Genomic DNA, 23101 nt, shown 5'->3' on the forward strand with positions numbered 1-23101 from the left:
TGCGTATATGTATGAGATCTCTGATGTTTCTAACATGGTCTTACAAATACCTAACTAGATATCACAACCTTGTTTAATAAGATGTAAAACTTCATTCGATTTTTGTTTCGTCATTTATGTCTGCTCAAAATGGAATATTATATTGATTATCAATCGATCAAAGGAAATGGCAAAGTAGATCAACGTTTCAAATTCAAGGGCACCATCATGCATTAGAAGGCCAGAAATCTAATCACTTAATAATTCGATCCTTGAAAGTTTAGTGACGATTTTTTCAACTGTACTATGCTTAATATACATATATATAGGATCTTACATTAGAGTTAATGTATAATATAATATAAAATTTGATAAATGAGTTCAATAATTTAATATGTCACAAGCATATACGCGAGTGGCATATCAAAGACCATGTGTTCAACGACTTTTAACATGTCTTTCTAGATCATAGTAGCGAGATCAGACTAGAATGCGACGTTTCTGTCTACTGAGACAATCGTTATATTTGATTATTGCATCATTATTATTGTACCTGTGACGTCGCAATAGTGTTATAACACATTGTATGTGTCTTGCGAAATATGTATGATATGACCGTATCACGTTGCGAAAGGACCAATTACATTGTACAGAATTAATGCCATATTTTAATGGGTCAAGGAAGCAATGTCAACGGTTGTTTTCCATATAACACTGGATCCTTATAGACATATATCTGCATGATACGAATTACTTAAAGTAGTAAATGTAGGGCAAAGAAGCAATTCTAACAGTGTGGACAAACTATTGTCGAGTTTTCGAGGCGATCCGCCCCTTTGTCAAGACACAAAACAGAACAAATCAAATTACTTATCATTAAAGGTCACGGACGTTCACTAAAACATAAACAATGAAAACATATAGAACATACAGAAAATATTTTTATGTTATAACGATTATGTTTTGTGAAAAAAAAACTAACAATCTTTATTACTTACCAACAAGAGTTAGCTGTCCTTCGTGTAACAACTGACGTTGTGGACATGCTAACAGCCGTTCACAGGGCTGCTTCAGTAATGTGTTCTTCAGGTACTGCAATCAAAAACAACGTGAACAGTATGAATTTGTGAATTCTCATTTGAAATATGTACAGCAAAATGCATCAAAAGGTTGATAAATTGATAAATGATGTCAGTTAATCCTTAATGTTTCTTAGATAGAAGCGTAAAATCAGGCACTTACTTCTGGAATGAAAACTCTTGGCTCCAATTCTGTAACAGGAGGCCAGAGGAGCTGTCTTTGCACTTCCTGAACACGCTCGTAGTTCTTTACCCATTTGATCTTTTCCTCCATATTCTCTGTAGAATATTCAAATATAAAATAAGTTCATTTACATCGACTAAATAGTTATTAAAATTGGTCGGGACAGGAAGTTATACAGTTTATGGATGCAGGAATATTACCATTAAAAAGCGGAAAGTTAGCTTTAAGAAAAAAATTTAATCGCGTCGAAGTATACTTCGAATAAAGACCACGATAGTGCTGTACATCTGTTATATATCGCATATTGCAGGATGTTTAAACAGGATACTTAAATGACCAATTTTGATAGTCGTTTAATTATCATCATTTATATTAAGAAGTACATGGATTCACAAAACTCATCTTCGTTTTCAATTTTCTCAATATTCGTATTGAACAATAATCAACATTTAAGCTACAATTTCGCTACATGTATCAATGGCTTTTACAGACAGTTGTACATTCATTTATTCAAATATTTGAAGTACATTTGAATTTGCGTTCAAGCTTGCGAAAATTTATAACTCGTAAATATCAAATGATCTACAGTACTCAAAATGAATAGAAAATCATCAGTATGATACATACGCAGAGACATTTCAACCCTCTCAATGGAATCGGTAAGTTGACCTATCTCATCGTCACATTCCGTGTATTTCCTTATATTACCAAGGAGGAGCGGTAGTTTTGTACAATGCTGCATTGGAGCTACCAGTAAGTCTGTTAGCTGTAGTCTCTTACATCGAGTGTCCTGTTCACACCACTACAGAAAAAAACATTACAGTAAATAAACTGTTGTTTTTATTTACAATTTAGTCCCTTTATTATGCATTTGTTTATTGTATATATTCAAGATACCTTTTATTTAACCGGTTAATATCTTTTTTCAATTTATCTCTGTCACATAATTTTAAGATGAACACAAAATTATGAAGATAAAATGTGAATCCAATAACTACAAAGCTCATGAAATATATAAAGACAGTAATAATAACTGTTTGTGTAATGCATATTTAACATCGACAACAAAATTGTGTTTAGGAAAATAAAAAATGAGTATTGTTCTTTACCGTTAATCATCTTTATTGTCCCGACAACCTAATTTGAGTTTCCATTCTTAACGACTTTGTTATTATTTCGAAAATTTAAGTCGTATTGTTTTGCGGTATATGTGCTAGGAGCATTTTTGCGATGAATTATTTTTATGGGCTCTTCTCAACTCTCAGCACGCGAAATTTAATTGCATTAAACAATTCAATGTAAGTTGGTTAACAGTAATAAATGGATCATGTCAAGTCAATGTAATTATTGAAAAATGGTTTTCAAAAATATGAGTATGCCACTTATTCAATTATTCTGATATGAATTTGATATTTACCCTTTCAAATTCCGTAAAATCGTCATGGCGCCGCAGTTTCTCAAGGTAGGTAAGTGCGTTTGTGTAGTTGAGGCAATAGGTGTGATAAATGTCACCATCTTTGGAATGCGTAGAAAACTGTACAAAAAGAAATAATAATGAGTAACCGTAGACTTATATTACTGTAAACGAGGAAATTTCACAAGAGGGATATAAAACTAACTACGTAAAGAACGTGCGTTTCCACGTGCGTAACATTTGGCATTATTTTAAACCATGATGCAAATATTTTTCATATGTATTTTTATCGTGAGGAAATTACACGTTCAAATCGCGGAATTAAGCAGTCGCGAAATAACCAAGTTTAAGATAAATGCCCGTACAATCATAAAATATCAAAACAATAGGTAATTGATTTAATTCAGATTTAATTTCGTAAAATGTAAACAAACTGTCATCATTCAATTATCATTGTAGACAACTAATGTAGTACTGGTGTAAGAAGATATATCATAATTTTAATTACAAAGTTAAAACAAAAATTTTATTTAACATTTTACTTATGCTAGAAAACGGTAATCGTGAGAAAACTGTGGAAGTCATATATGAGCAATCAAATTAAGGGATATCAATATATACATAATTATTTATTTATTAATGCGCAATCAGTATTTCATTCGATATAGGATATAGTGACATGGAATTTTTTCGGGATGCAATAAATTGTATTTTATATTTTTAACCTAAAGTAAAATTAGAAGCTCAAACTTTTCAATGGTGGTAATAGTGTGAAGTAAGTAACGTTTGTAATTGAAGAAAACTGCTAAATCATTTGCTCCAGTTTTTAATAGTGAAAAAATACTATTTGTCAGCGGCGGAGCATCTTTAACAAAGGCCCCAATACATACTCTTTCGAATGCTTTCAGAAGGACCCGAGTACTCCCGAACTCTGTTGAACTCATGCCTTTCAGTAGCGCTGCTATAAAATCCTTACAGAAGGTATAGCTCACCTGTTAGAAATAGAAACCACATCATCAGGTACCCTTAATAGGTTTGTTATGTATCTCCTTACCGGAATTCATTATAACATAGGGAAATACTATTGTTATTAACCTTCATTATAACTATAATTTGTCGTTTCAGGAAGATGTGTAGATGGAATTATAAATATAAATTAATTAAATTATACATGATGGTACTATTGCAACATAACAAAATCAACCTAACCGTATCTTAAAATTGTTCTTTGTTTCAGATAAGACATAATTACAGATCAAGTTCGCCCGTTGTCAGTATAATGTGACCGGGTGGGTGTCTTCGGTGGCATGTTTCAGTGATATAGCACTATAAAAAGGGCAACTTCCACTATACAAGAAGACACAACATGAATATACCGCAGTCTCCCAAAACACGCATCTTGCACAACATACACGAACCGCATACATGGGAGGCCGTCCTTACATGACCATAGCTGTTAATAGAATGTTAATTAATCAAACAAACAAACAAACAAAATAATGACGTCACAATTGATAGCTACCCTCAAGATAGGTCATCATGTAAAATGCGTAGACGGAATACCACAACAGCCACTTTCTGTTGTGTTAATAAGTTTTAATATACCTAGAACTTACATCATACATACAAAGGATATTGTATGCTTTCAGCGATTACTCATATCATAATGTGTGTTTAATAGTTCGTAAAGATGTTATGCATGGAGTTGTCATCATTTTCATTTGCGAAATTGCGTTATTGACGTTTTGGTTTTCAATCAATCATTATTTGATTCTTCCGGGTCTATCCAACCCATACTACAATGTATACGCCTGACATCAAAGAACTGAATTAAGATCAGTACTTACATAACATATCTCGTCCAGATTACCGAACAGATCCTGAGGTTCAGCGTACATCAGATGCCCTTCCACCTGTACTTTCTTGAGAGGTTCCATAAAGCACTGCAAAAAACACATGTCACATGTAAACGACAACCACTCAAACTTGAAAAAATGTACTTCAAATTGGATATTAATTAAACAAAAGAAAACACAAGCTGTATAATGATATGTAATGATACCGTAATGATACCATTAAGAACATTCACGACATCTATATGTCACTTTGTGTAAACGACAGCCTCTCAAATTAAAAAAAATGTACTTCAAATTGCATATTAAATAAACAAAAGAAAATACAAGCTAAAACACTATATGTTATGAAATAAGAACATGCAACTAAATGATAGTTTAATGATTATATTTATTATATTTAGTAATTTTCAGTACTCTGCTTAAGAGTTGTTGATGTAAGACCAAGACAACTTTTATCAATGAGGATTTAATCCATAAAATCTAAGTGACTGAACAGCCATTTTGACATTGATCAGTTGCCGCTTCCATCTCAAAATTGCTAACACCATACTAAGCACATACTTTGGATGCAATTATATCCAGACAGATTCCGGCTTGGTTAGTAAAACATTTGTACTACCAGTGACTGTGAATATGTACTTTAGAAAATCATCAATACCATTTAACAATAGAAACAGTATCTTAACCTGTCAATATAGTATTTTCTAAGTGTGAAATGTAAATATTGCTCTATATTAATGCAAAATGCAGTGTGATAAGACATTCAACACACTCCATTATGGTAAACATTCTATAATTATTCCAAATTAATATTTTCACGAGATCCATGTGAGATGGCGTATCGACGCCCAAAGTGTAAAATTTATAGCTTTAACAGCTTTATTTGACCTATCGACACAATCGGCCATCTACGCGTTAGCATGCTGTGATGGAATCCCAACTAGAATCAGTCCTTTTTTCAAATGTTAGGGTCAAGCACATAATTACCCGGCTAACAATATACAATGGTCTACACTTAGATCGTCAGTTGTCCGAGTAAAAGACATTCCGGATATAATTGGATTTCCGATCAGGGTATTAACAAGCACGGACCAGTGCCATCTTATTGCGTATTAAAATTGTCCTTTTATTGCAGGGCGTGTGATCTCCTCTACGAACGGCATTAGCCTAATAATTGGGTCTAGCAATTATATGTTTCCATCATGAGCACTTATTTGACAGCTCTCCATTACACATCAGAGGACTGCGAGTACCAAGTGAGGACTACTAGACATCGGTAGCCAGAAGCCTTCTGTCATTTAAGTGTCGAGTAATAGCAAAATCATGCTTCGATTCAACGTTCTAGGGTTACGTGATATTGTACTGAAAACGCAATTTCGTCAAGCGTTTGTATAGCTCACCATGGCCGCCAATTTATGATTTGATTAAACATTTGACAACATTTATAACGTCATGCAAAGCGTGCTCCTGTGCACATAAAAACACAACAAAGAATTAATTATCGTTAATTAATTAATAACAATTACAGTTTTACAATAAGATGCCCATTTATTAGACATTCATTACGTTATGTTTATTGATTTTCCATGTTAACATATCCCTTCATTATGTTGATTTAATCAATAAGTCTTATATTGTTATTGCTATCAAGGTAGAACAACCCATTTATGATGTTTCTTAGTTTAGTTCAAAATAAGATTCACAATAAACGTTTTTTTTTCGCAGTGATCTAATTGCAAATAATCAATTTTTGAAGGTAGTTTCAGATAGTGCTTTATAAACAGTTTAAAAGCTTTATTTTAACTAATCCCACTCGCCCTGATTTGTTTAGTTTTTCTTCATACAAGTTGTTTACAGTATAAGATCTACACACTATCAGCACTGTATATCTTGCCTGCCTCTGTGTATTGAAATTTGATCCCTGCCGATTTGCTGTGACGCAATTTATGTATTTCAAACATATTGCATATATGTAGATATATATGTGTAGATAATTTTACTTACGTGTTTTAAAACCATTAAATGGTCTATCAGAAACACACACTCGCTTTTGAATAGTTCCCAGACTGCCTCTCGTCTCTTTCGCTCTGTCTCGGACAGACACATCTGTTCCGTCTGTTTGTCCGAGCTTGCGATCAGGTCGGACCAATGTAAACTCTAAAACACACGTGTTATTATGAGATAAACACGGTATAAAGATAGTATATTAATATTCCGATAGAAAAGGCCGATTAAATTCAAAGTAAAATCAAAAATAATTTCTATGGAATATATATTCAGTCACTATAGGGCTATCATCAGTCCAAAAAAAAAACTTACACACGTGTTTTTGATCAAAACGACTAATATTTTTTCTCAGAATAACAAGATATGCTACCCCTACCCCTTAATTTTGAGCTACAAAATGCACCATTTTCAGCCATTTTTGCCAAATATAACCCTTTATAGAAAAAGTTCTGGTATTAAACTTTTGTTAATATTTTGCATATCAATAGGAAAAGGGTTGTTCTTTCAGAATCAGGCAGAAAAATGGGGGGTCCGTGTGCTTACTTTTTGGCCCTACTTGAATATTTGTTATTTTTCAGTATTTTAGAGTAAAAATTAAAAGTGCTCAAATTACCATTAAATGTGAAAATAAAGTGAAAAAAGTGAATCATTTGATACATTAATGCTCAATATTTTAATTATCACGAACCAAGTAAAGATTTACAGCAAAAATTAGCTCAATACAGCTTCAAATGCTGGTGCAGTGATGATTTAAGTAAAAACAATTTCTTGAACGTATGAACGGGAATTTAAGTTTATGCTATTTTTTAATTTTAAGATTAACGGCCCATCATTTTAAGATTGAAAAAAGCTGATAATTACATATCTAATATGTATGAACAATAGGACAGACCTTTTTTCGGTAAATTATCTAAGGGCAAGGCCATTAAAAACCAATGGACATTACATTTTTCCTAACTTGGAAATGTAACAAAGACGTTTTGCATGTTTCGTTTTCTCAATAGATACAGTGACAGGCCAGTTACAGAAACAATAAACTGGGCAGAATCTTTGGCACCACGATAAATTTGTGAATGTTTAGCCTTTGGTATTATTTATCCACGCTTTCTACATTGCAATGTAAAGTGTACTGATTTTTTTTGGGGGGGGGGGGGGGGGGGGTCGACGAAGCCACACACCTTATACACTGCCAAGTAATTATCCTTAAACTCTGACGGCTTCATCCCGGCTAGCACGTCCTCGAGTTTAGACAAGGCTTCCTTGCTTCTGGATTTCATCTGTCAATTAAAACAGTCGTCATTTTCCGATACTACCACTAGTATTGACGTATCTGTGGGTGTACTCAGTCAAGTATAAATAACACACGTGTAAATGTATAGATGAATGTGGATGAAGTAATACAATACAGACGATTACATGAGAACAAATAACCTAAACATAAAGTTCGAAAATAACATTAAACGAATACTAATGTTCGCCTCGTCTTCGGAGTAAAAACTATGAAGGCTTAAAACACTTTATAAACCACTAACTTTGATTCAATCAATGTCATGAAAAATATTATCATAATGTCCCTTGCTGTGCATGTAAAGATATAACCCAGTCTCAGATGATCTAAACACACACGAAGAACGCATAAAAAGAACTGTTGCTGGATGATCAAATAGTAATAAATTCTTTGAATCAACTTTGTGGACTCAATTTATCATGACCTGAATATCATATGATCTAATTCTTTTAAACTTTGATGGCTTTGTTCTCTTTTTAAAAGGATGCATACTTACCAATTTTAACAATGAAAACGACTGTCGTCCTTTCTTGGCGTCTACTAAAAATACAAAATAACAACAATTACACTCAAAAACGCTAAACACACCAATGGATGATACCGATTTTTTCCAGAAGAGTCAAAACCCAGAGTTACGAATTATAATTATGCATGGAGACTTCATAAAAATAAATTGCAGTACAAGTTTGATGATTTACTACCAAGTTTCATCGGTCAAAGTAAACGACACTATATTCCAATTTAAAATTTAAAAGTCTAATTTATTTTTATTAGCTTTTTATGATTTTACCGTCGTTAATAGTCGACGTTGAACTTGAGCCATGCCGTAACGCGTGGAAATCTGCCACAGTGTTTCGCTTGAGGAGTTTCTTGTGGTGTTCCTGAACCAAGAGATCTCCGGGATAAATACTCATAGCCAGTTCCACAGAGCTCCGTCGCCGCCGTAATCGCTGGGCTATGTTGCTGTAAAGGACAAGGAATGTCACAAAGACGCGTCAAAATATGAATCCACTTACGTGTTGTCGTCTTGTACGACTAACGTGTGCACTCCATAGTCATACATGTATATTGTTAATTACCTGAATATATTATAATCTTAAGTTTTGGTAGCATAAAAAGAACCCACTTTAGACACCTTTATAACGTGCAAGTGATTTCATCAATTTGACCTTTTAAGAGTAATTGGTTTTATCATATCTAAGATTTGAAGATAATAATTTTGAAATATAGGATATTTTGACCTATACTGTGGTTTCCATCTCTCGTGCTGAGAGAAGTTCAACACCTCGAAGACCCAGGGTCATTCAGATCCAATTAGCCCAAATGTTCAAATGCTTACTGGTAGTTCATATTATGCATGACTAAGGTCTTATTCAATTGATGAAGATTACTTCATTCCACTAAATCTGTGAAATGACAATTATGCCACACATAATCTTAGAAGTTTTATAACTAGGTCCATCAACCTTACATCCTCCCTTAGTCACAGGTTGTAAATATACAAGTAGTGTTCTACTTACCTAGCACCCTCCCCTTCGTCACAGGAATTACTCGGGGACACCTCCGGAGACAAATTTGTCGGCGAGACATCTCCAAAGTTCTGTAAATACCAAACAGTAATTAAGGGGTGAAAATGGAAAACAAATTACAGGGGTAGATATATAACATTATGTAGTATCAGATTCCAGATTAACCTTTATTTGAATGTCGTCATTGTTTGCGAAAAAAAAGAAAACTTTATAAACAAAACAATTACAAAATCATGAAAGCTTTATTTTCAAGTTTAAGGACCTGCAATTGCAGTAAACAAATGAAAAAATTGCTCAATAGCTATACGTTATTAAACCGTCTACAGCCACACGGCAACCTCCAGTCCCCCAGGGAAATATTTGTATCGTTATATAAAGCTTACTGGTAATACATAACAACGGACGCCCACACATGCGAGCAACGATCTCATACAGAGCATAAAACGCATAGAAAGAACAACGTGGCATAAAGTGTCAAAGTGATGGTGATTATAACAATCCACATGACAGGAAGATAACCGTCGACAATAAAGGAACAATAAGTGTAGAATCTAACCGTTAGTTCCGCCACGATAATCTGCTCCCCACAGGCAATCAACCCAGTTGGCTTAAACGATAACTGATCGCGTTTTCTTAGAAAACTCTAAAGAAAGTAAACATGTATAGTTCACAAAGAAAGTAGGGCGTTTGTTTTTTCTATTAGATAACTTAAGAAAAAAATCGTTTAGGTTCACATAGAGCAGCAAAGGAAGTGCAATGTGTTTAGTATACAGTATTGTATCTAATATACCATATAGCCGGCTATTTTCACAGGGATGATATCTTCGCGATATCGCGGCACATTGCTACGATCACAAAATGTGATATGCGAAATATCGAAAAGGATTAATCATATACATCGTGAAAGCCAGATAAGGAAAATAGCAAAACGCTTACTGAAATTTTTAGTTGAAATCGAGCACATTACTGATATATGTTAATTCATTGTTCTTGTTTACTGAACAAAAAAAAACAAAAAAACAAACAAAAAACAAAAATTGAAATAAAATAATGTATGACCATACCGTATACAGGACAGCACATTGCATCGACAAGGTAATTCAATTATTCTAAAACATATTATATGGGGATGAAAAAGACTGGCGCGCGAAATCTTGATGGAATGTGTAGGCTAACCGTATTCAGGATTTTAGAAGAGTAAGCTTCATAAGAAGTAAAGTTTCCGACGACGCAATCGAAACAAAAATCATTAAACCAGTAAAATACCTTCTTACACCATTACGCTTTATAACAGCTTACTGTAGAATCAGTATGACGTCTAGAAATAGGAAATAGCAAAGGTAACAAAAATTCAACATTGTTAAATGCATTCCTGACATATAACAAAAATATCATCAATAATTGATAATTTTGTGGTTATATCGTTACATTAACGATTTATCACAGTCAAATATGTTGTTATATCGAAATGTTCTGTGATTCATGGAAATTGCAAGAAACCCGTTTTTGAATTGCATCTTAAGATCGCAACAAAACTAAACCGAAACGTGATGATAGTATTTCTAAGGCCAAAAAACAATAGACGCCTTCCTGACTAAATCAAGATGAATCTCCTTCCTGACTAGAACAATAGAAAAAGAGCGACAAAAGACAATATTTATATATAGATATTATCTTGTGTCGTCTTGTCCTTTGTTCTACTAGTACAGATTGGCATCAATCTACCAATGAATACCTATCGAGCGCCTTGCATGTCGTAAAAAGAATATTTACGAAGCTTTACAAACACAGTATAGGAGCTACCGGATTTTGCGGAAACATGTCGGTCAATAAAAGTCTATAACAGTCTGATGTAATAGTTTTCGTGGTCCATTTGATTAAGATAAAATTAGTGGATGAGACAGATAAAGTTTACCGTGGCATCGGATCGATTACATTCAGCTCACAATGCTAGCTTACTTCTGGCAGAGCGGATTAATGACGTCATAACTCCTAATATAGATAAATATCGCCACTTATCTGGAAGTATAAAGTCGTGTATCTATTTCGAACACATCTTTTATGATCTGGCAGAACACTTAATTGCGAGGAAACAGACGATGGTTAAATTAGGTCATGCCGATATTGGTGACATGCGTTTTATTAGATTGTTGATAGCTTTTCATTGTTGCAGACATCTTTTTGTTCAATCTTCGTATGTCTACATTTTGCACCGTTTTTTTACAAAACATGAAGCGATATTAAAGTACATATATACCATATAACCTGTTATTTTTCGCTGACCAAAATTATCGCTATTTGATCTAAAACGAGAAAATCATATGTTAGCGATTTTTAATTATCGCGAAATTGATTTTAAAGGTAGATATCATTCAATCATTTCTCAATAATTCGCTGATCAAAATTTCGCGATCATAGCAATGTGCCGCGAAATCGCAAAAATATCATTCATGCGGCTATACGGTATGTAGAAATTGTATTTTTCTTCTTTTTTTTCTCCTCAGTTTCTCATCAGTCCAACATCATTGGGAAGCCACAAAAGGCTTGTAATGATGTATAGTGATATTTACAATAATGGTAAAATATTTAAAGTGATTGCTTAAAATCCTTAATAGTATGTCCTAGGTTTATGTATAATATACTGTCTTTCCTAGGTTGATGGTGAAAATTTCATGGCGTGGTTTTTCCAGTGCTGGTTTAGTCTATTTTTGAAAATATTCGGGTTCTCAGCATTGACCACATCAACAGGGAGAGAATTCCAGGACTCCACTATCCTGTTACTGAAAACATTTCTTGCCGAGTTGAGGCGAAAAGGTTTCTTGTAGAGTTTTTTTTATGACCTCTTGTACCTGTGTGTCTCATTGGAGTACACATGTTCTCACTGGTAACAATATCGATTTTGTTGATTATTTTGAAGGTCTCCACCGTATCGGCCCTCAGTCTTCTATATTCAAGTGGTGGGATACCCAAGATCTTCAGTCGGTCTGGATAGGAGAGATCTTTGAGGTTTACTAGTCTTTTTGTGCCTCTTCGATGGACGTTTTCGATGGTTTTTATATCTTTTTTATCCAGGGAGACCAAACGACAGAACAGTATTCCAAATGAGGTCTAACCAGAGTCTTATATAGTGTTTTAAAAGTTTGGTTGTCAAGATACGTGAATGTTCTAAAAATGATACCCATGATTTGGTTTCCCTTTGTTGAAGCTTTATTCACTTGATTTGTAAATTTCAGGGTATCATCTATTGTGACTCCCAGATCTTTTTCACTGTTTGTTTTCCCAAGTCGTGTTCTGTTGTCGCCGTCCTTAATGGTGTATTGTCTGTTAATGGGGATATTGCCAATTTCCATATGCTTGCATTGTTCTTTATTTAGTTTCATTAACCAGAGGTCAGTCCAATCGGAGATCCTGTCAATATTTCTCTGTAGCTCTTCACAGTTCTGTAATGTGTTGATTTTTGAAAACAATTTGGTATCATCCGCAAATAGTTTGGTAACACAATTCACTACCTCTGGGATGTCATTGACATAAATTAGAAATAGTATGGGCCCGAGTACACTTCCTTGAGGTACACCGCTTTTTACTTTTTTGGTTTTGGAGCTTGTTCCATTTATAATAACCTTTTGTTGTAGTCCCGACAGAAATTGTTGTATCCATGACAGACTTTTGCCTCCAGTTCCATAGGATTTTAATTTGTATATGAGGAGTCTATGGGATACTTTGTCAAAGTTATATGTAAGCAGGCTGCAAAAAAGATTCTGATCGTTTAGGACCATGATATTTTTGAATTTGACTTCCGAGGATAAGATTTAATTGCTTTTTTGATTTTACTTCTTGACACATACGTGAAGTTCAAAAAATACTTTCTCTTTCCATTCTCAATCAAAACTTATTGTGTCCCCCTGATAAATAGTAGACGATTTGCTTTAGCCAAAGTTGATTATACAAATGTAAAGAATATCTTACTAAATCTGCACAATAGGTTACATAATATTACGTAATTGTTAAGTCCTATCTGGCCTCAGTCTATCTAAACTATCTCATGTCTAGTTCATTTATCGAGGGCCTTTCTCATTTGGACAAATATCTAAAACCAAGTACTAAACGTAATTGTAATTCAACTTCTTCAATGTCAGCTCCTTGATTTCGACAACCAATATCTGGAACACCACAAAGCGGAGCTGGAATACTGACATGATAAGTTATGTTTCTAATTTTCTACCCTTCACTATGTGATGACTGCAGTCGATTCGATATAAAGTGGCTCGATTTCATAATTATGAATTGTCTTATAGATGTCGAGCACTTGTAATCAACTCTCACAAATCCAGTTCAATGAGGATCACCGGAAAGTTTTTTAGTTGTTATAATCATCTTATCAGAAAAAGAACTCTGTTTTATCTTAAGATGTGTTCAATGTTGCTCGCGTCTCATTAGAGATCCAATTTGACATGGATTTGACTTATATGATCGGAATAGTCAATATAACAGAGCGCGTTCCCTTCAGAAGTACATATTTATTTTTTTCGTGGAAATATCTACCCTTTTCTTTGCCTTAATTCTATTTTTTCGAAGTATTGGTTATGTACATATTGATGTCATCGTCTATATTTTTAATTCATCAGTAATTTATTTTGCGAAAGAGATCAAAATTGTATCATTCGAATCACTGTTGCGTAGATAGTAGAGTTGTCTAAAATATAAGCCATTGGGTTAAAGTGAAGGTTACTCTGGCGAAAGATAGACTGTGCTAGACATTCATCACGGTTACATACTTAACCTCTGATGCAAAATGCTTTCAACTATTTTAGAGATGAAACTCTTTAGAAAGTTGCCATTTCGGCTAATACGTTAATGTAACCGAGCACATGATTACATTTTAATGATTGAAATATATGAAAATAATCTATTGGGATCGAACTCAAGACTTGTATTTTATTCAACGTCAGCCGATCGAGCTAAATGGAAGATCCCTCTCACCGTTAGGCACATAGCGACAAGCATTCAACATGGTTACGCTGTGTTATTATTTCAGTAATCCACAAGTACAAGTTTATTTATCATTGCATATACTCAACATAATACAATGGCATATTAAAGAGCAAACTGTAATGTGGTTAGAGTCACTACATCAGAAAACTAACCAATAATTGAAATTGAATCGTACAACCATTCATCAAAACGGTTCATAGAGTCACAAGCAATAATTACAAAATTGCAAGGCTATGAAATCGATACAGTGAAGTGAAACCAGACCATGTAGCTATATTCTAGCTGGAACAATAAAACGGGCAATGACCCAGACTTAATTAAGAGCTTTCCCTTTACAAATGATCTCGTTTTTAACGACACAATAGTTGTTAAAACAATATCTGCAGTAAAATTAATAGAAAAAAATATTGTGAGAAGGATCGCTACATAGTACTTGCCTTCTTGAACGCGATTGCTAGTTGGTCTAACGATTTCTGAGCAGGATCGCCATCAAGTCCTTATCTAGGTGTCCACGATTGCTAGTTGGTCTGACGTTTTATGTGTAGGATCGCCAACCATTCCTTACATAGGTGCTAGGTGCCCACAATTGCTAGTTGGTCTAAAGTATTCGGAGTTGGATGGCCACCGAGTCGTTACCTTGGTGCCTACGATTGCTGGTGGATCTAATGTATTTTCAGTCGGATCGCAAGTAAGCACTTACCTTGGTGTCCACGATTGCTGCCCTTCGTCCTCTCCGAGACAGAGGCGGTGAGGGTTCACAGTCACTTTCCTCCGATCCACTGGTTAAACTCAGGGAGCTTTTCCGCCTACTTGTCTGTTAACATGAATAGCACGTTGTTTACTATATAGACAAAAATGTATCCTTGGTTGTAAGATATTGTTGACAACTTCCCAGAGTATAAAAGTAATACATTAATGTAAAAAACCGGTTTCTATTATTAGACTTCAAGCTAACATTATAGTTCTAGTGTTGAAGCCTTTTGTATGTTTAGATGGAAAAATCTATCTGAATAAGTTACTTTATTATCACTAATATAATCGTTAATATCATGATTTTTGGCACGTAACATTAAAACCAATACATTGTAACTATTGCAATTCTTAAGTGAAAACTTTTCTGAATTAGTGAATAATAATATTATGAAAATAGGGCACATATAACTTAAACCATGTCTGCAACGACAAGTTTATACAAATCCAAATCGGCTTGCATTATTTAAAAACAATGTCGATGAATCAGATTTACATTATTTGAAAACACTGTCGATGAATCAGATTTTCATTATCTATTACGTATACTTTTTCTGCTATGATTCAATCACTTTCGAGTGACTGATATTGTGATGAGAACTACGATAAACGTTAGAATTTTACATCGTCTCTATGTCAACAATTTGTTATCTCAAACACAACTAGTTATCTATTGTATTGGATAGTTTTTTCTCAAGGTTCTGTCAAGAAACAAATTAAATGTCGTGGCATATGGAATAAAGATAGAGAACCTAAAGGTTACCTATAGAAAGGATTATGATAATGGTAAAACGATTAGGTTTTGTCAAAATATATATAACATCAATTTAAAGAGACAAGATGAGCTACCCTTAGTTTTAAGTATTCAATGATGTATTCTGAAAAGTGGATTAAACAAAATACAATGTACATGTAACTTGTTCCATTTCAGTTTCAGCAACCCTTATCTATATGTCTTGATATAACTTCTCATAGAAAATAATTGCAAAGATTAAGAAAACACTCTCCTTAGTTTTTGGTATGCTTTTCTCAGGAAAATTTCAAATTTAAGGATTTTTTTCAAGTTAAGGAACATTGTCAAACTGTGCCCTGTAAATCTCTAATATTTGTAAATTGATATGAAAAACTAAACTTGTACATTTTTTTTTAATTTTCCCTTGTCGGTAATGCCAAGGATCTTCATGTCTCTTGATATAAGGCGTCAGCCAAATTTCTCCTTGATCTCAATATGTCAGAGAACAGGAAACACTGCCAAATTATGGCTTTTTTATGACACAACACGATCCCGACCTCCTACCTTCTTTGGAACCGACAGGAAATTTTGGCCCTTGTGCGACTGGTAAACTTTTCCGTTCTGCGAATCTGAAAGAGAAAACCGAAACAAGATCAATCGGCAATCGATGTTTCTTGCGCAATGTTTAAATGAAAACAAACGGCATGCAGGCTTAGTCACGATATTCTCCCGTTAACATGTTCGACGCAAAGCAGAAGAGCATTCCCCAAGTCGACCGTTCAGCCTTTATGATATCGGGACGATACAGACTCGGATGTCAATATCTGTCAGTCACCTAATGGTTACATAATCACAAGGAACATACCATATTTTCTTGAATATCACCGTACACATGCATTTTGTCAGGGTTTGTTATTGTGAGGAATCTTAAAGCAAACATGTCATGGGAAAATCTACAGTATCAGGCAGGTAACCTATGACCTGTTCATGTCCGTGCCGGGGATCCAACCCCGATCCGCTAGGTGAAACACTAGTGGCTTAACCACTACATCACTCGCTCATTCTGAGGCATAGTATTTTAGGCGTGCTAAATCTACATATAATATGCATATAATTATTTTATCTCCTTAATCCAAATGTTGTTGAAATTTATACAGGTCCGTGTCTGATCAAAGTCAAAAATAATTCACTTTATTACATCAATAAGTCGTGTTCCTTTTCAATGTTGTTTGTTGCTTGAATATTTTTCTTCAATCTTATTATCTCGTTTTTCATCAATTTAAAGAGAACTAAGAAGCAATTGACATTTAAGAATCAGATTTCGGAGACATTTACTTCTTACATCTATACAGTATAATTATTTTAACATCTCAATTCTGACAGACATCTACAATTCGATTACATAATGCCGTCATATTTCTATTATATACCTAAACCGAATGAGTGAACAAGGTTCTGGTCTTCCGGTAAGTCTTCATATTCATATCGATTTTAAGCCTTACAAAAGAAAATGTCGGATGCTGTGCTTTGATTTTTACTTCTTACTTTTTTTATGTTTTCCCTGCAATATGTACATGTGTGTTTTTACAACCCTATACGGTGACCTCGCTAACTTGTGTTTCTTTAACTCGAAGTTTTTCCATTCATTTTGTTCATAATGATATCATGGCATTGCATGATTTACAAAATAATAATATTAATATATCTTATCTAATCAGTTTAATCTAGTAACTAATACATATTTAGACAATACTAATTTACAACATGGTCGTATGTCAATATATTTGCATATAAACATAAAATAGATTACCAAACATGACAAAAAACGTTACAGTTTACATATGATACATAATGCTATTCAAGTATTGAAAATATGATAGAACATCACAGTTATATAATTAGATTTAAACAAAATATCATAACAAGTTTTAGTGTCATAACAAAAGTATTATAGAACCACTAAAAAATCCCATAATAATTTAATGTTATAACAAATCATTCCATTACTGCTTTAAGTGTTATACCAAAAGTATTATAGAACTGCTAAAAATTCCATTACGCTTATATTTAATGATTTTAACCTAAATATACAATATTCAAGTAATATTTTGTATGTGAGATTTTTTTCAACAAGAACTTGATATAATCATCTTAAACCCTTTTATGTCGAATTGACATCCTACATTAATCATAGTGTTGAATGTCCTGACAATAAAAATGTTATCAATATATATTGATTAAAAGCTTATTAACAATAACAAACTCGTATAACTCGAAGTGTTCTAAGTGTCCCTTCGAGTTAACGAGATTTAACTTGTATCTTCTATAAAACAATCTACCTACTGAATGACGCATTTCGCATTATTTTTCATATCAAACACTATTTGTGTAGCCAAATACAGAAAGCATCCCTTCAAATGAAATAACTGCCATTATCATGCTATGATGAACTGACAATGAATATGACTGGAAAAGTAAAAGTTGATAAAATATTTTTTTTATGCAACCAAAAGATCCATTTAAATGAACAACTTATCATCTGATAACAAAATATTGCCGTAGAAACCAAAATCGCTTTCTTTTTTGTGTACTTGATGATCCGCATATTTGAAATATGATTTAATATTCAATATTGCATATTCGTTGTACGACAGTTATTGATATTTGATTAAACACAAGCTTGGATCGGTTTTCTCAGTACATGTCAGGCAAACGAAGTGATATTGACCACAGCAATTCATACGATACTAGAAATCCGGCACTTGTAACGGCTCCCTCGGTACGAAAAACGATTCGAACGTGTATCTGCGTTGACGGCATGGACGTAGAGAATTTCGAAAAATACGTGGAATCAATCAGGTTTTTTTCCAAATTGTAATAGGAATTAATATTAATATCGTCAATCATAGATACGAACAAACTATCGTGCGATGTATTCCTATTAAACTTGATGCGACGCAAATTCATGTTAATCAAAACACAAATGCAGTTTGTTTTTATTATTTTTCGAAACAGTTATTATTTTTTTAATAGTAACGCAGCAGAATAAACATCTACATTAACAATGGCTGTCATTGCGACCATTTCGAAATGTTTGTATGCTTAAATTTTACAAATCATCGATCGTTTAAGCAGCCTTTTGATTTAATTTCATCCCTCTCTGTTGAGAGTTAACGTACTACGGATGGTACAACATCGATGCTCCCCAGTTGACATGAGGAGTCAGGTCCGAGTAGCAAAAATATTAGTACATAAAGCTAATTCAATCAAATATGATTTACGAGTCGGTTCCAACAATATATATATTAACATACGTTGCTTACCTTCATCAGTCAACTTAGGAGAAACAGCCATGTTGGAATGATGAACAAACGTTTGAAACAAGTGAAAGGTGTGACCAGAGAAAGGTTTGGGACCTGAACTAATCAGAGAGTATGTAGTACCGGGTCTGGGCCGGGACAATTACCCTATCAGCCGACCATTATCTCCGACAGGTAGCTCTTAAGGTTACTAGTGTGATGGCAATGAGTCCTGACATTCAGCCGACATCATTAGAGTGTCCCTGGTGTCCTCGACATTCGGAATATGATCGAATCACATCATTATCATGTCTTAACGAAACAAACAATGGGAAGTAAGTACATTTAAATCTTAGCGACCACCTCTATATAACGCCCACCTTTGTAATAAGACCACTTATTGAGGTATCATATGGTCACCTTCACCACAAATGGACATGTTTTTTTCTTTCTTGTTTTGTCCCTTGTGGTGGTTTTTATAGACTGGCTTCATTCTATCGACGTTAATAACTATAAAGTAATTATGTTGATTAACGAGATTGGATGTCGTATGTAACAGGACGTAACAGTTCGTTATTTAAACTGCACTCTATAAGCATACCAGTGTTTAAGTATCTATGCCGTCATCACAGACATATTTTCTACTCATTTTTCGCGACGACAGAGTTGTTACAAGTGTGGGATTGGATTTCTAGTATCGTATGAATTGTTCCGGTTGATATCACTCCGATATGCATTGAGAAAGCCGTTACCAACCTGTAAAGCTAACCATTTATAGTAACTTATACTAATTAACGTCACAAGTAATTACAAATATAATAATAATAATAATAAAGCATGATTACAATTAATTAAAATGTCGTTTTTTGTTCACTAATATTGACATGCATCAGAGTCGAAACAATTGCTGATAATGGATCGATCCATTTTTAGAATCTAAAAAATGGAAAGTAAACCCGGAATTTCAGAGTATGAAAAGGTCATTGTCTTAGATGTAATTTAATAGTCACACGATGCGTTAGACTTAAACTGTTAGCTCGTACACTGGGATTGTGTATTCACTGAAGTCCATCACATATCTTAGTTTAACCTTTAACAGTTGAAGTCGTAACATAGAAAAAATATTAAAAATATACGGCAAATCAAATATGTCGTGTAAGAGATAGGACTGAGAATGTCACATTTATCTAAAACAGTCATAATGTATGACAATTATAACCAACAAGAATGTATCATTATCGAAACCATATGACGTTGGGGTTATCTTAAACATGCCCCATGACGTCATTGATGTGAGATTCTAGTAGATGTGTGTCCCTTGGGTCACAGTGACCCTGACTAGATATGCCTCCTCCCCGGAAGCGGTCGATGGTGCGATAACACGAGTGTGAGCAAGATAGAGTTAGGCATGTCATTAAATAATTTGCTCCGTACCAGATAGACCGTCATTAGCGTTAAGCAACAGCCAGAAATTAGAACAGAAAGAGGTTTTAGTGGTTAAGTAACATCCATTATTGAGTTAAAAGAACTTGTGACCCTGTGTAAAGGCAGCCGTACCAGAATTTTGTTATAGAGAGAAAAAATCATTGATTCGCAAATCTGCATTTATTTCAGAGAGATATAATGATCAGAGATCAACTCACTGCATGATTCTTAAATATGCGCACACACACAGATTCATTTTGTTTTTATAAATCAGAAATATCGACTTACCGGAAGTTTCGTCAGAGTCGGACGTGACAACAACGCCCGGCACAGAATGAAAGATATCCGGTGAAACTCGTGGGGACGCTAACACTTTAACATAACCATTCTCGTTTTCGTTGTTTGTCGTCAGTCTTCGTAAGTCCCCGCAAAGTTTAGAAACCTCTTCTTCAGACACTAAGCTGTTCTCTCTCGACACATCAAAAGAACTGCAAAAAATAAAATCAAAACGTGAAAAAATTTCGAAAAGAAATATGGCATCAGTGGGCGTATAACAAGAAGGCATAAATAGGTTTTTATACAGAGACAATCCAGAGCCTACATTCGTGGACAATTCATGTTGCTAGTAAATTTGTTGCAATTTCCTCTGTTGTAGTTAACATGGCCCCTACCAGACTACAAATTACCGCTCCCCTACTTGAGTTTCAGCAGACACAGTGTTAACACCCCCCGACGGAGGAAAGGTCTGTGTAAATAGTCAATGGATATGCAATTGTGAAGCAATGCGTTCCTTCACAAGCCAGTATCATTGGTATAATTGAAGGATTTATTTCTACAAAATACACGCTGAACTCAGGTTTATTCAACGTAAACAATGTAACGGCTTGGATAAATATCTGTCGATGGAAGCGTTGTAAACTACGGAATTCAATCACAGAGATTATCATATAGGGTGCACATTTTTTACAAGAAGGAGCATCACTTTATAGATGTTAGGCACACAAACGAACATGTAGATAGCGCACAAGCAGTTTATTTACTGCCGATTCGCATGATCGACTGAGTAGACCACATATGAGCAGTTCTATCTTGGTGGGTTCCTTTCCAAGTTGATTTCTCCAACCTAAAGTTTCCATTGGAACTTTTGGTATTAGATGCCAACTATTACAGTCATATTAACGGTAAACAAAATATACTACTCCGACTACCACCAAGATAATAGTGAATGGTATCCCCAATGTTACGTAGTGTGACAAGGTCAATATTTGGTTTTATTAATATGTGTTTTTAGGTCAATATTGTGTTTCATTAATATGTGTTTTCTACAGTATACTGTAGTAAGATAACGCTGAAGATAGCTATTAGATTATCAATGTCAAAGACAACCGCAACAAAACATCTGCCTCCAAAATTCTTCCGCAACATACAAGTGTATGACGAAAAATGCACATAAAAATACATATCGATTAAAACAAACAAACAAGGGAGCTCGTAATTAGGATAATTTTCTTATGTCGTTACCGAATACATTATTCCGTTTGTTTGCTACTGTGAATATTGATTGAATATTAGAGTACTGGCAGGTCCATATAGGTCAAGTCAGTAGTACTTGAAGACAGTCATACATATTAAAGCAAATGTTTTAAAGTGCTCTGACGTCAAGCTGCGTGTAAGCAAGTGCAAGGTCAGTAATTGAGACACTTGATTAATTGAAGGCATTCGTGTGGACACACCGCTCTGTCACCATTACGTGCCTTCTAACATACGCCATTTATTATAAAACTAAAACTAGCATGTTTCCAAAAAATTATCCAAAATGTGTCACAATCTTCGTAATTACCGATGATGAATTAGTTACACTTTCGATTTTATCCACACGTTTGGACGCGCTCACGTCCACGAACATCCCAGTTATCAGTCACGTGGTTTGTTAAGTGAAGCCAGCAAATAGAACGTCATTAGCCAGCGTTTCGTAAATGAAGCATCAGTTGTTAAGTTCATCACGGGCTATACCATGTAGCACGGGATTTCTAATTGTTGGTCAGGACACCTACACACACTGCACGTGACTTTCTTAAAACTCTACAATATGTTTACTATAGGCCATACAGTGCATTTCATATCTTGTTGCCTACTTTTGTTAAGTTTACTTTTAATTCACAGACAGAGCCAGTTGAGGACGTGTCGTGTTTTAGGGTTGAAGGAGCGCCGAGTAATATACAATGTAACAGTGCATTAGGATAATTACTTTTATTCTAAATGTTTGCTCACATACATGATTTCGTAAGGGTGAAATAGGGTAAAATGTAAATGCAAACAATATACTTGAGAATTTAATTTCGGGGTTTAGTGTGATGTTGGTCTACTCAATTGTGTTCAGGGAAATTTCGCCGGAAAACTTTTTCGCGATTTCTTACCGCTTGTGAAAACGTGAAATCTAATGGTACCAGAACATTAATCAGTTTACAGTACTGAATGACAGATGTGAACAGGTGTCGCATCCTTTCCTGTCATTTACAGAATTGATTAAAAACTTTGGTCGGTAATCATTTTACAATGAGGAATT

The 23101-nt window shown here is 34.4% G+C and overlaps 1 protein-coding gene across 3 annotated transcripts in view; it reads right to left on the bottom strand.

The window, feature by feature from the left end:
• Nucleotides 1-23101, bottom strand: part of LOC138336032 (uncharacterized) — a 95508-nt gene that overhangs the window by 5803 nt on the left and 66604 nt on the right. For 2 of the 3 annotated variants that reach the window (XM_069285296.1, XM_069285298.1), the window contains exons 3-16: nt 20824-21023; nt 16376-16440; nt 15029-15142; nt 9328-9407; nt 8598-8770; nt 8304-8347; nt 7698-7796; nt 6517-6669; nt 4504-4599; nt 3547-3648; nt 2660-2776; nt 1870-2044; nt 1222-1337; nt 978-1071 (exon numbers count right to left, since the gene is read on the bottom strand). In XM_069285296.1, the coding sequence (XP_069141397.1) occupies nt 978-1071; nt 1222-1337; nt 1870-2044; nt 2660-2776; nt 3547-3648; nt 4504-4599; nt 6517-6669; nt 7698-7796; nt 8304-8347; nt 8598-8770; nt 9328-9407; nt 15029-15142; nt 16376-16440; nt 20824-21023 (1628 nt within the window). The remainder of the gene's footprint in view (nt 1-977; nt 1072-1221; nt 1338-1869; nt 2045-2659; nt 2777-3546; nt 3649-4503; nt 4600-6516; nt 6670-7697; nt 7797-8303; nt 8348-8597; nt 8771-9327; nt 9408-15028; nt 15143-16375; nt 16441-20823; nt 21024-23101) is intronic. The other variant, XM_069285297.1, reaches the window with a different exon arrangement.

Source organism: Argopecten irradians, chromosome 12, assembly GCF_041381155.1.
Source record: "Argopecten irradians isolate NY chromosome 12, Ai_NY, whole genome shotgun sequence".
In the NCBI taxonomy this organism is placed as follows: Eukaryota; Metazoa; Mollusca; class Bivalvia; order Pectinida; family Pectinidae; genus Argopecten; species Argopecten irradians.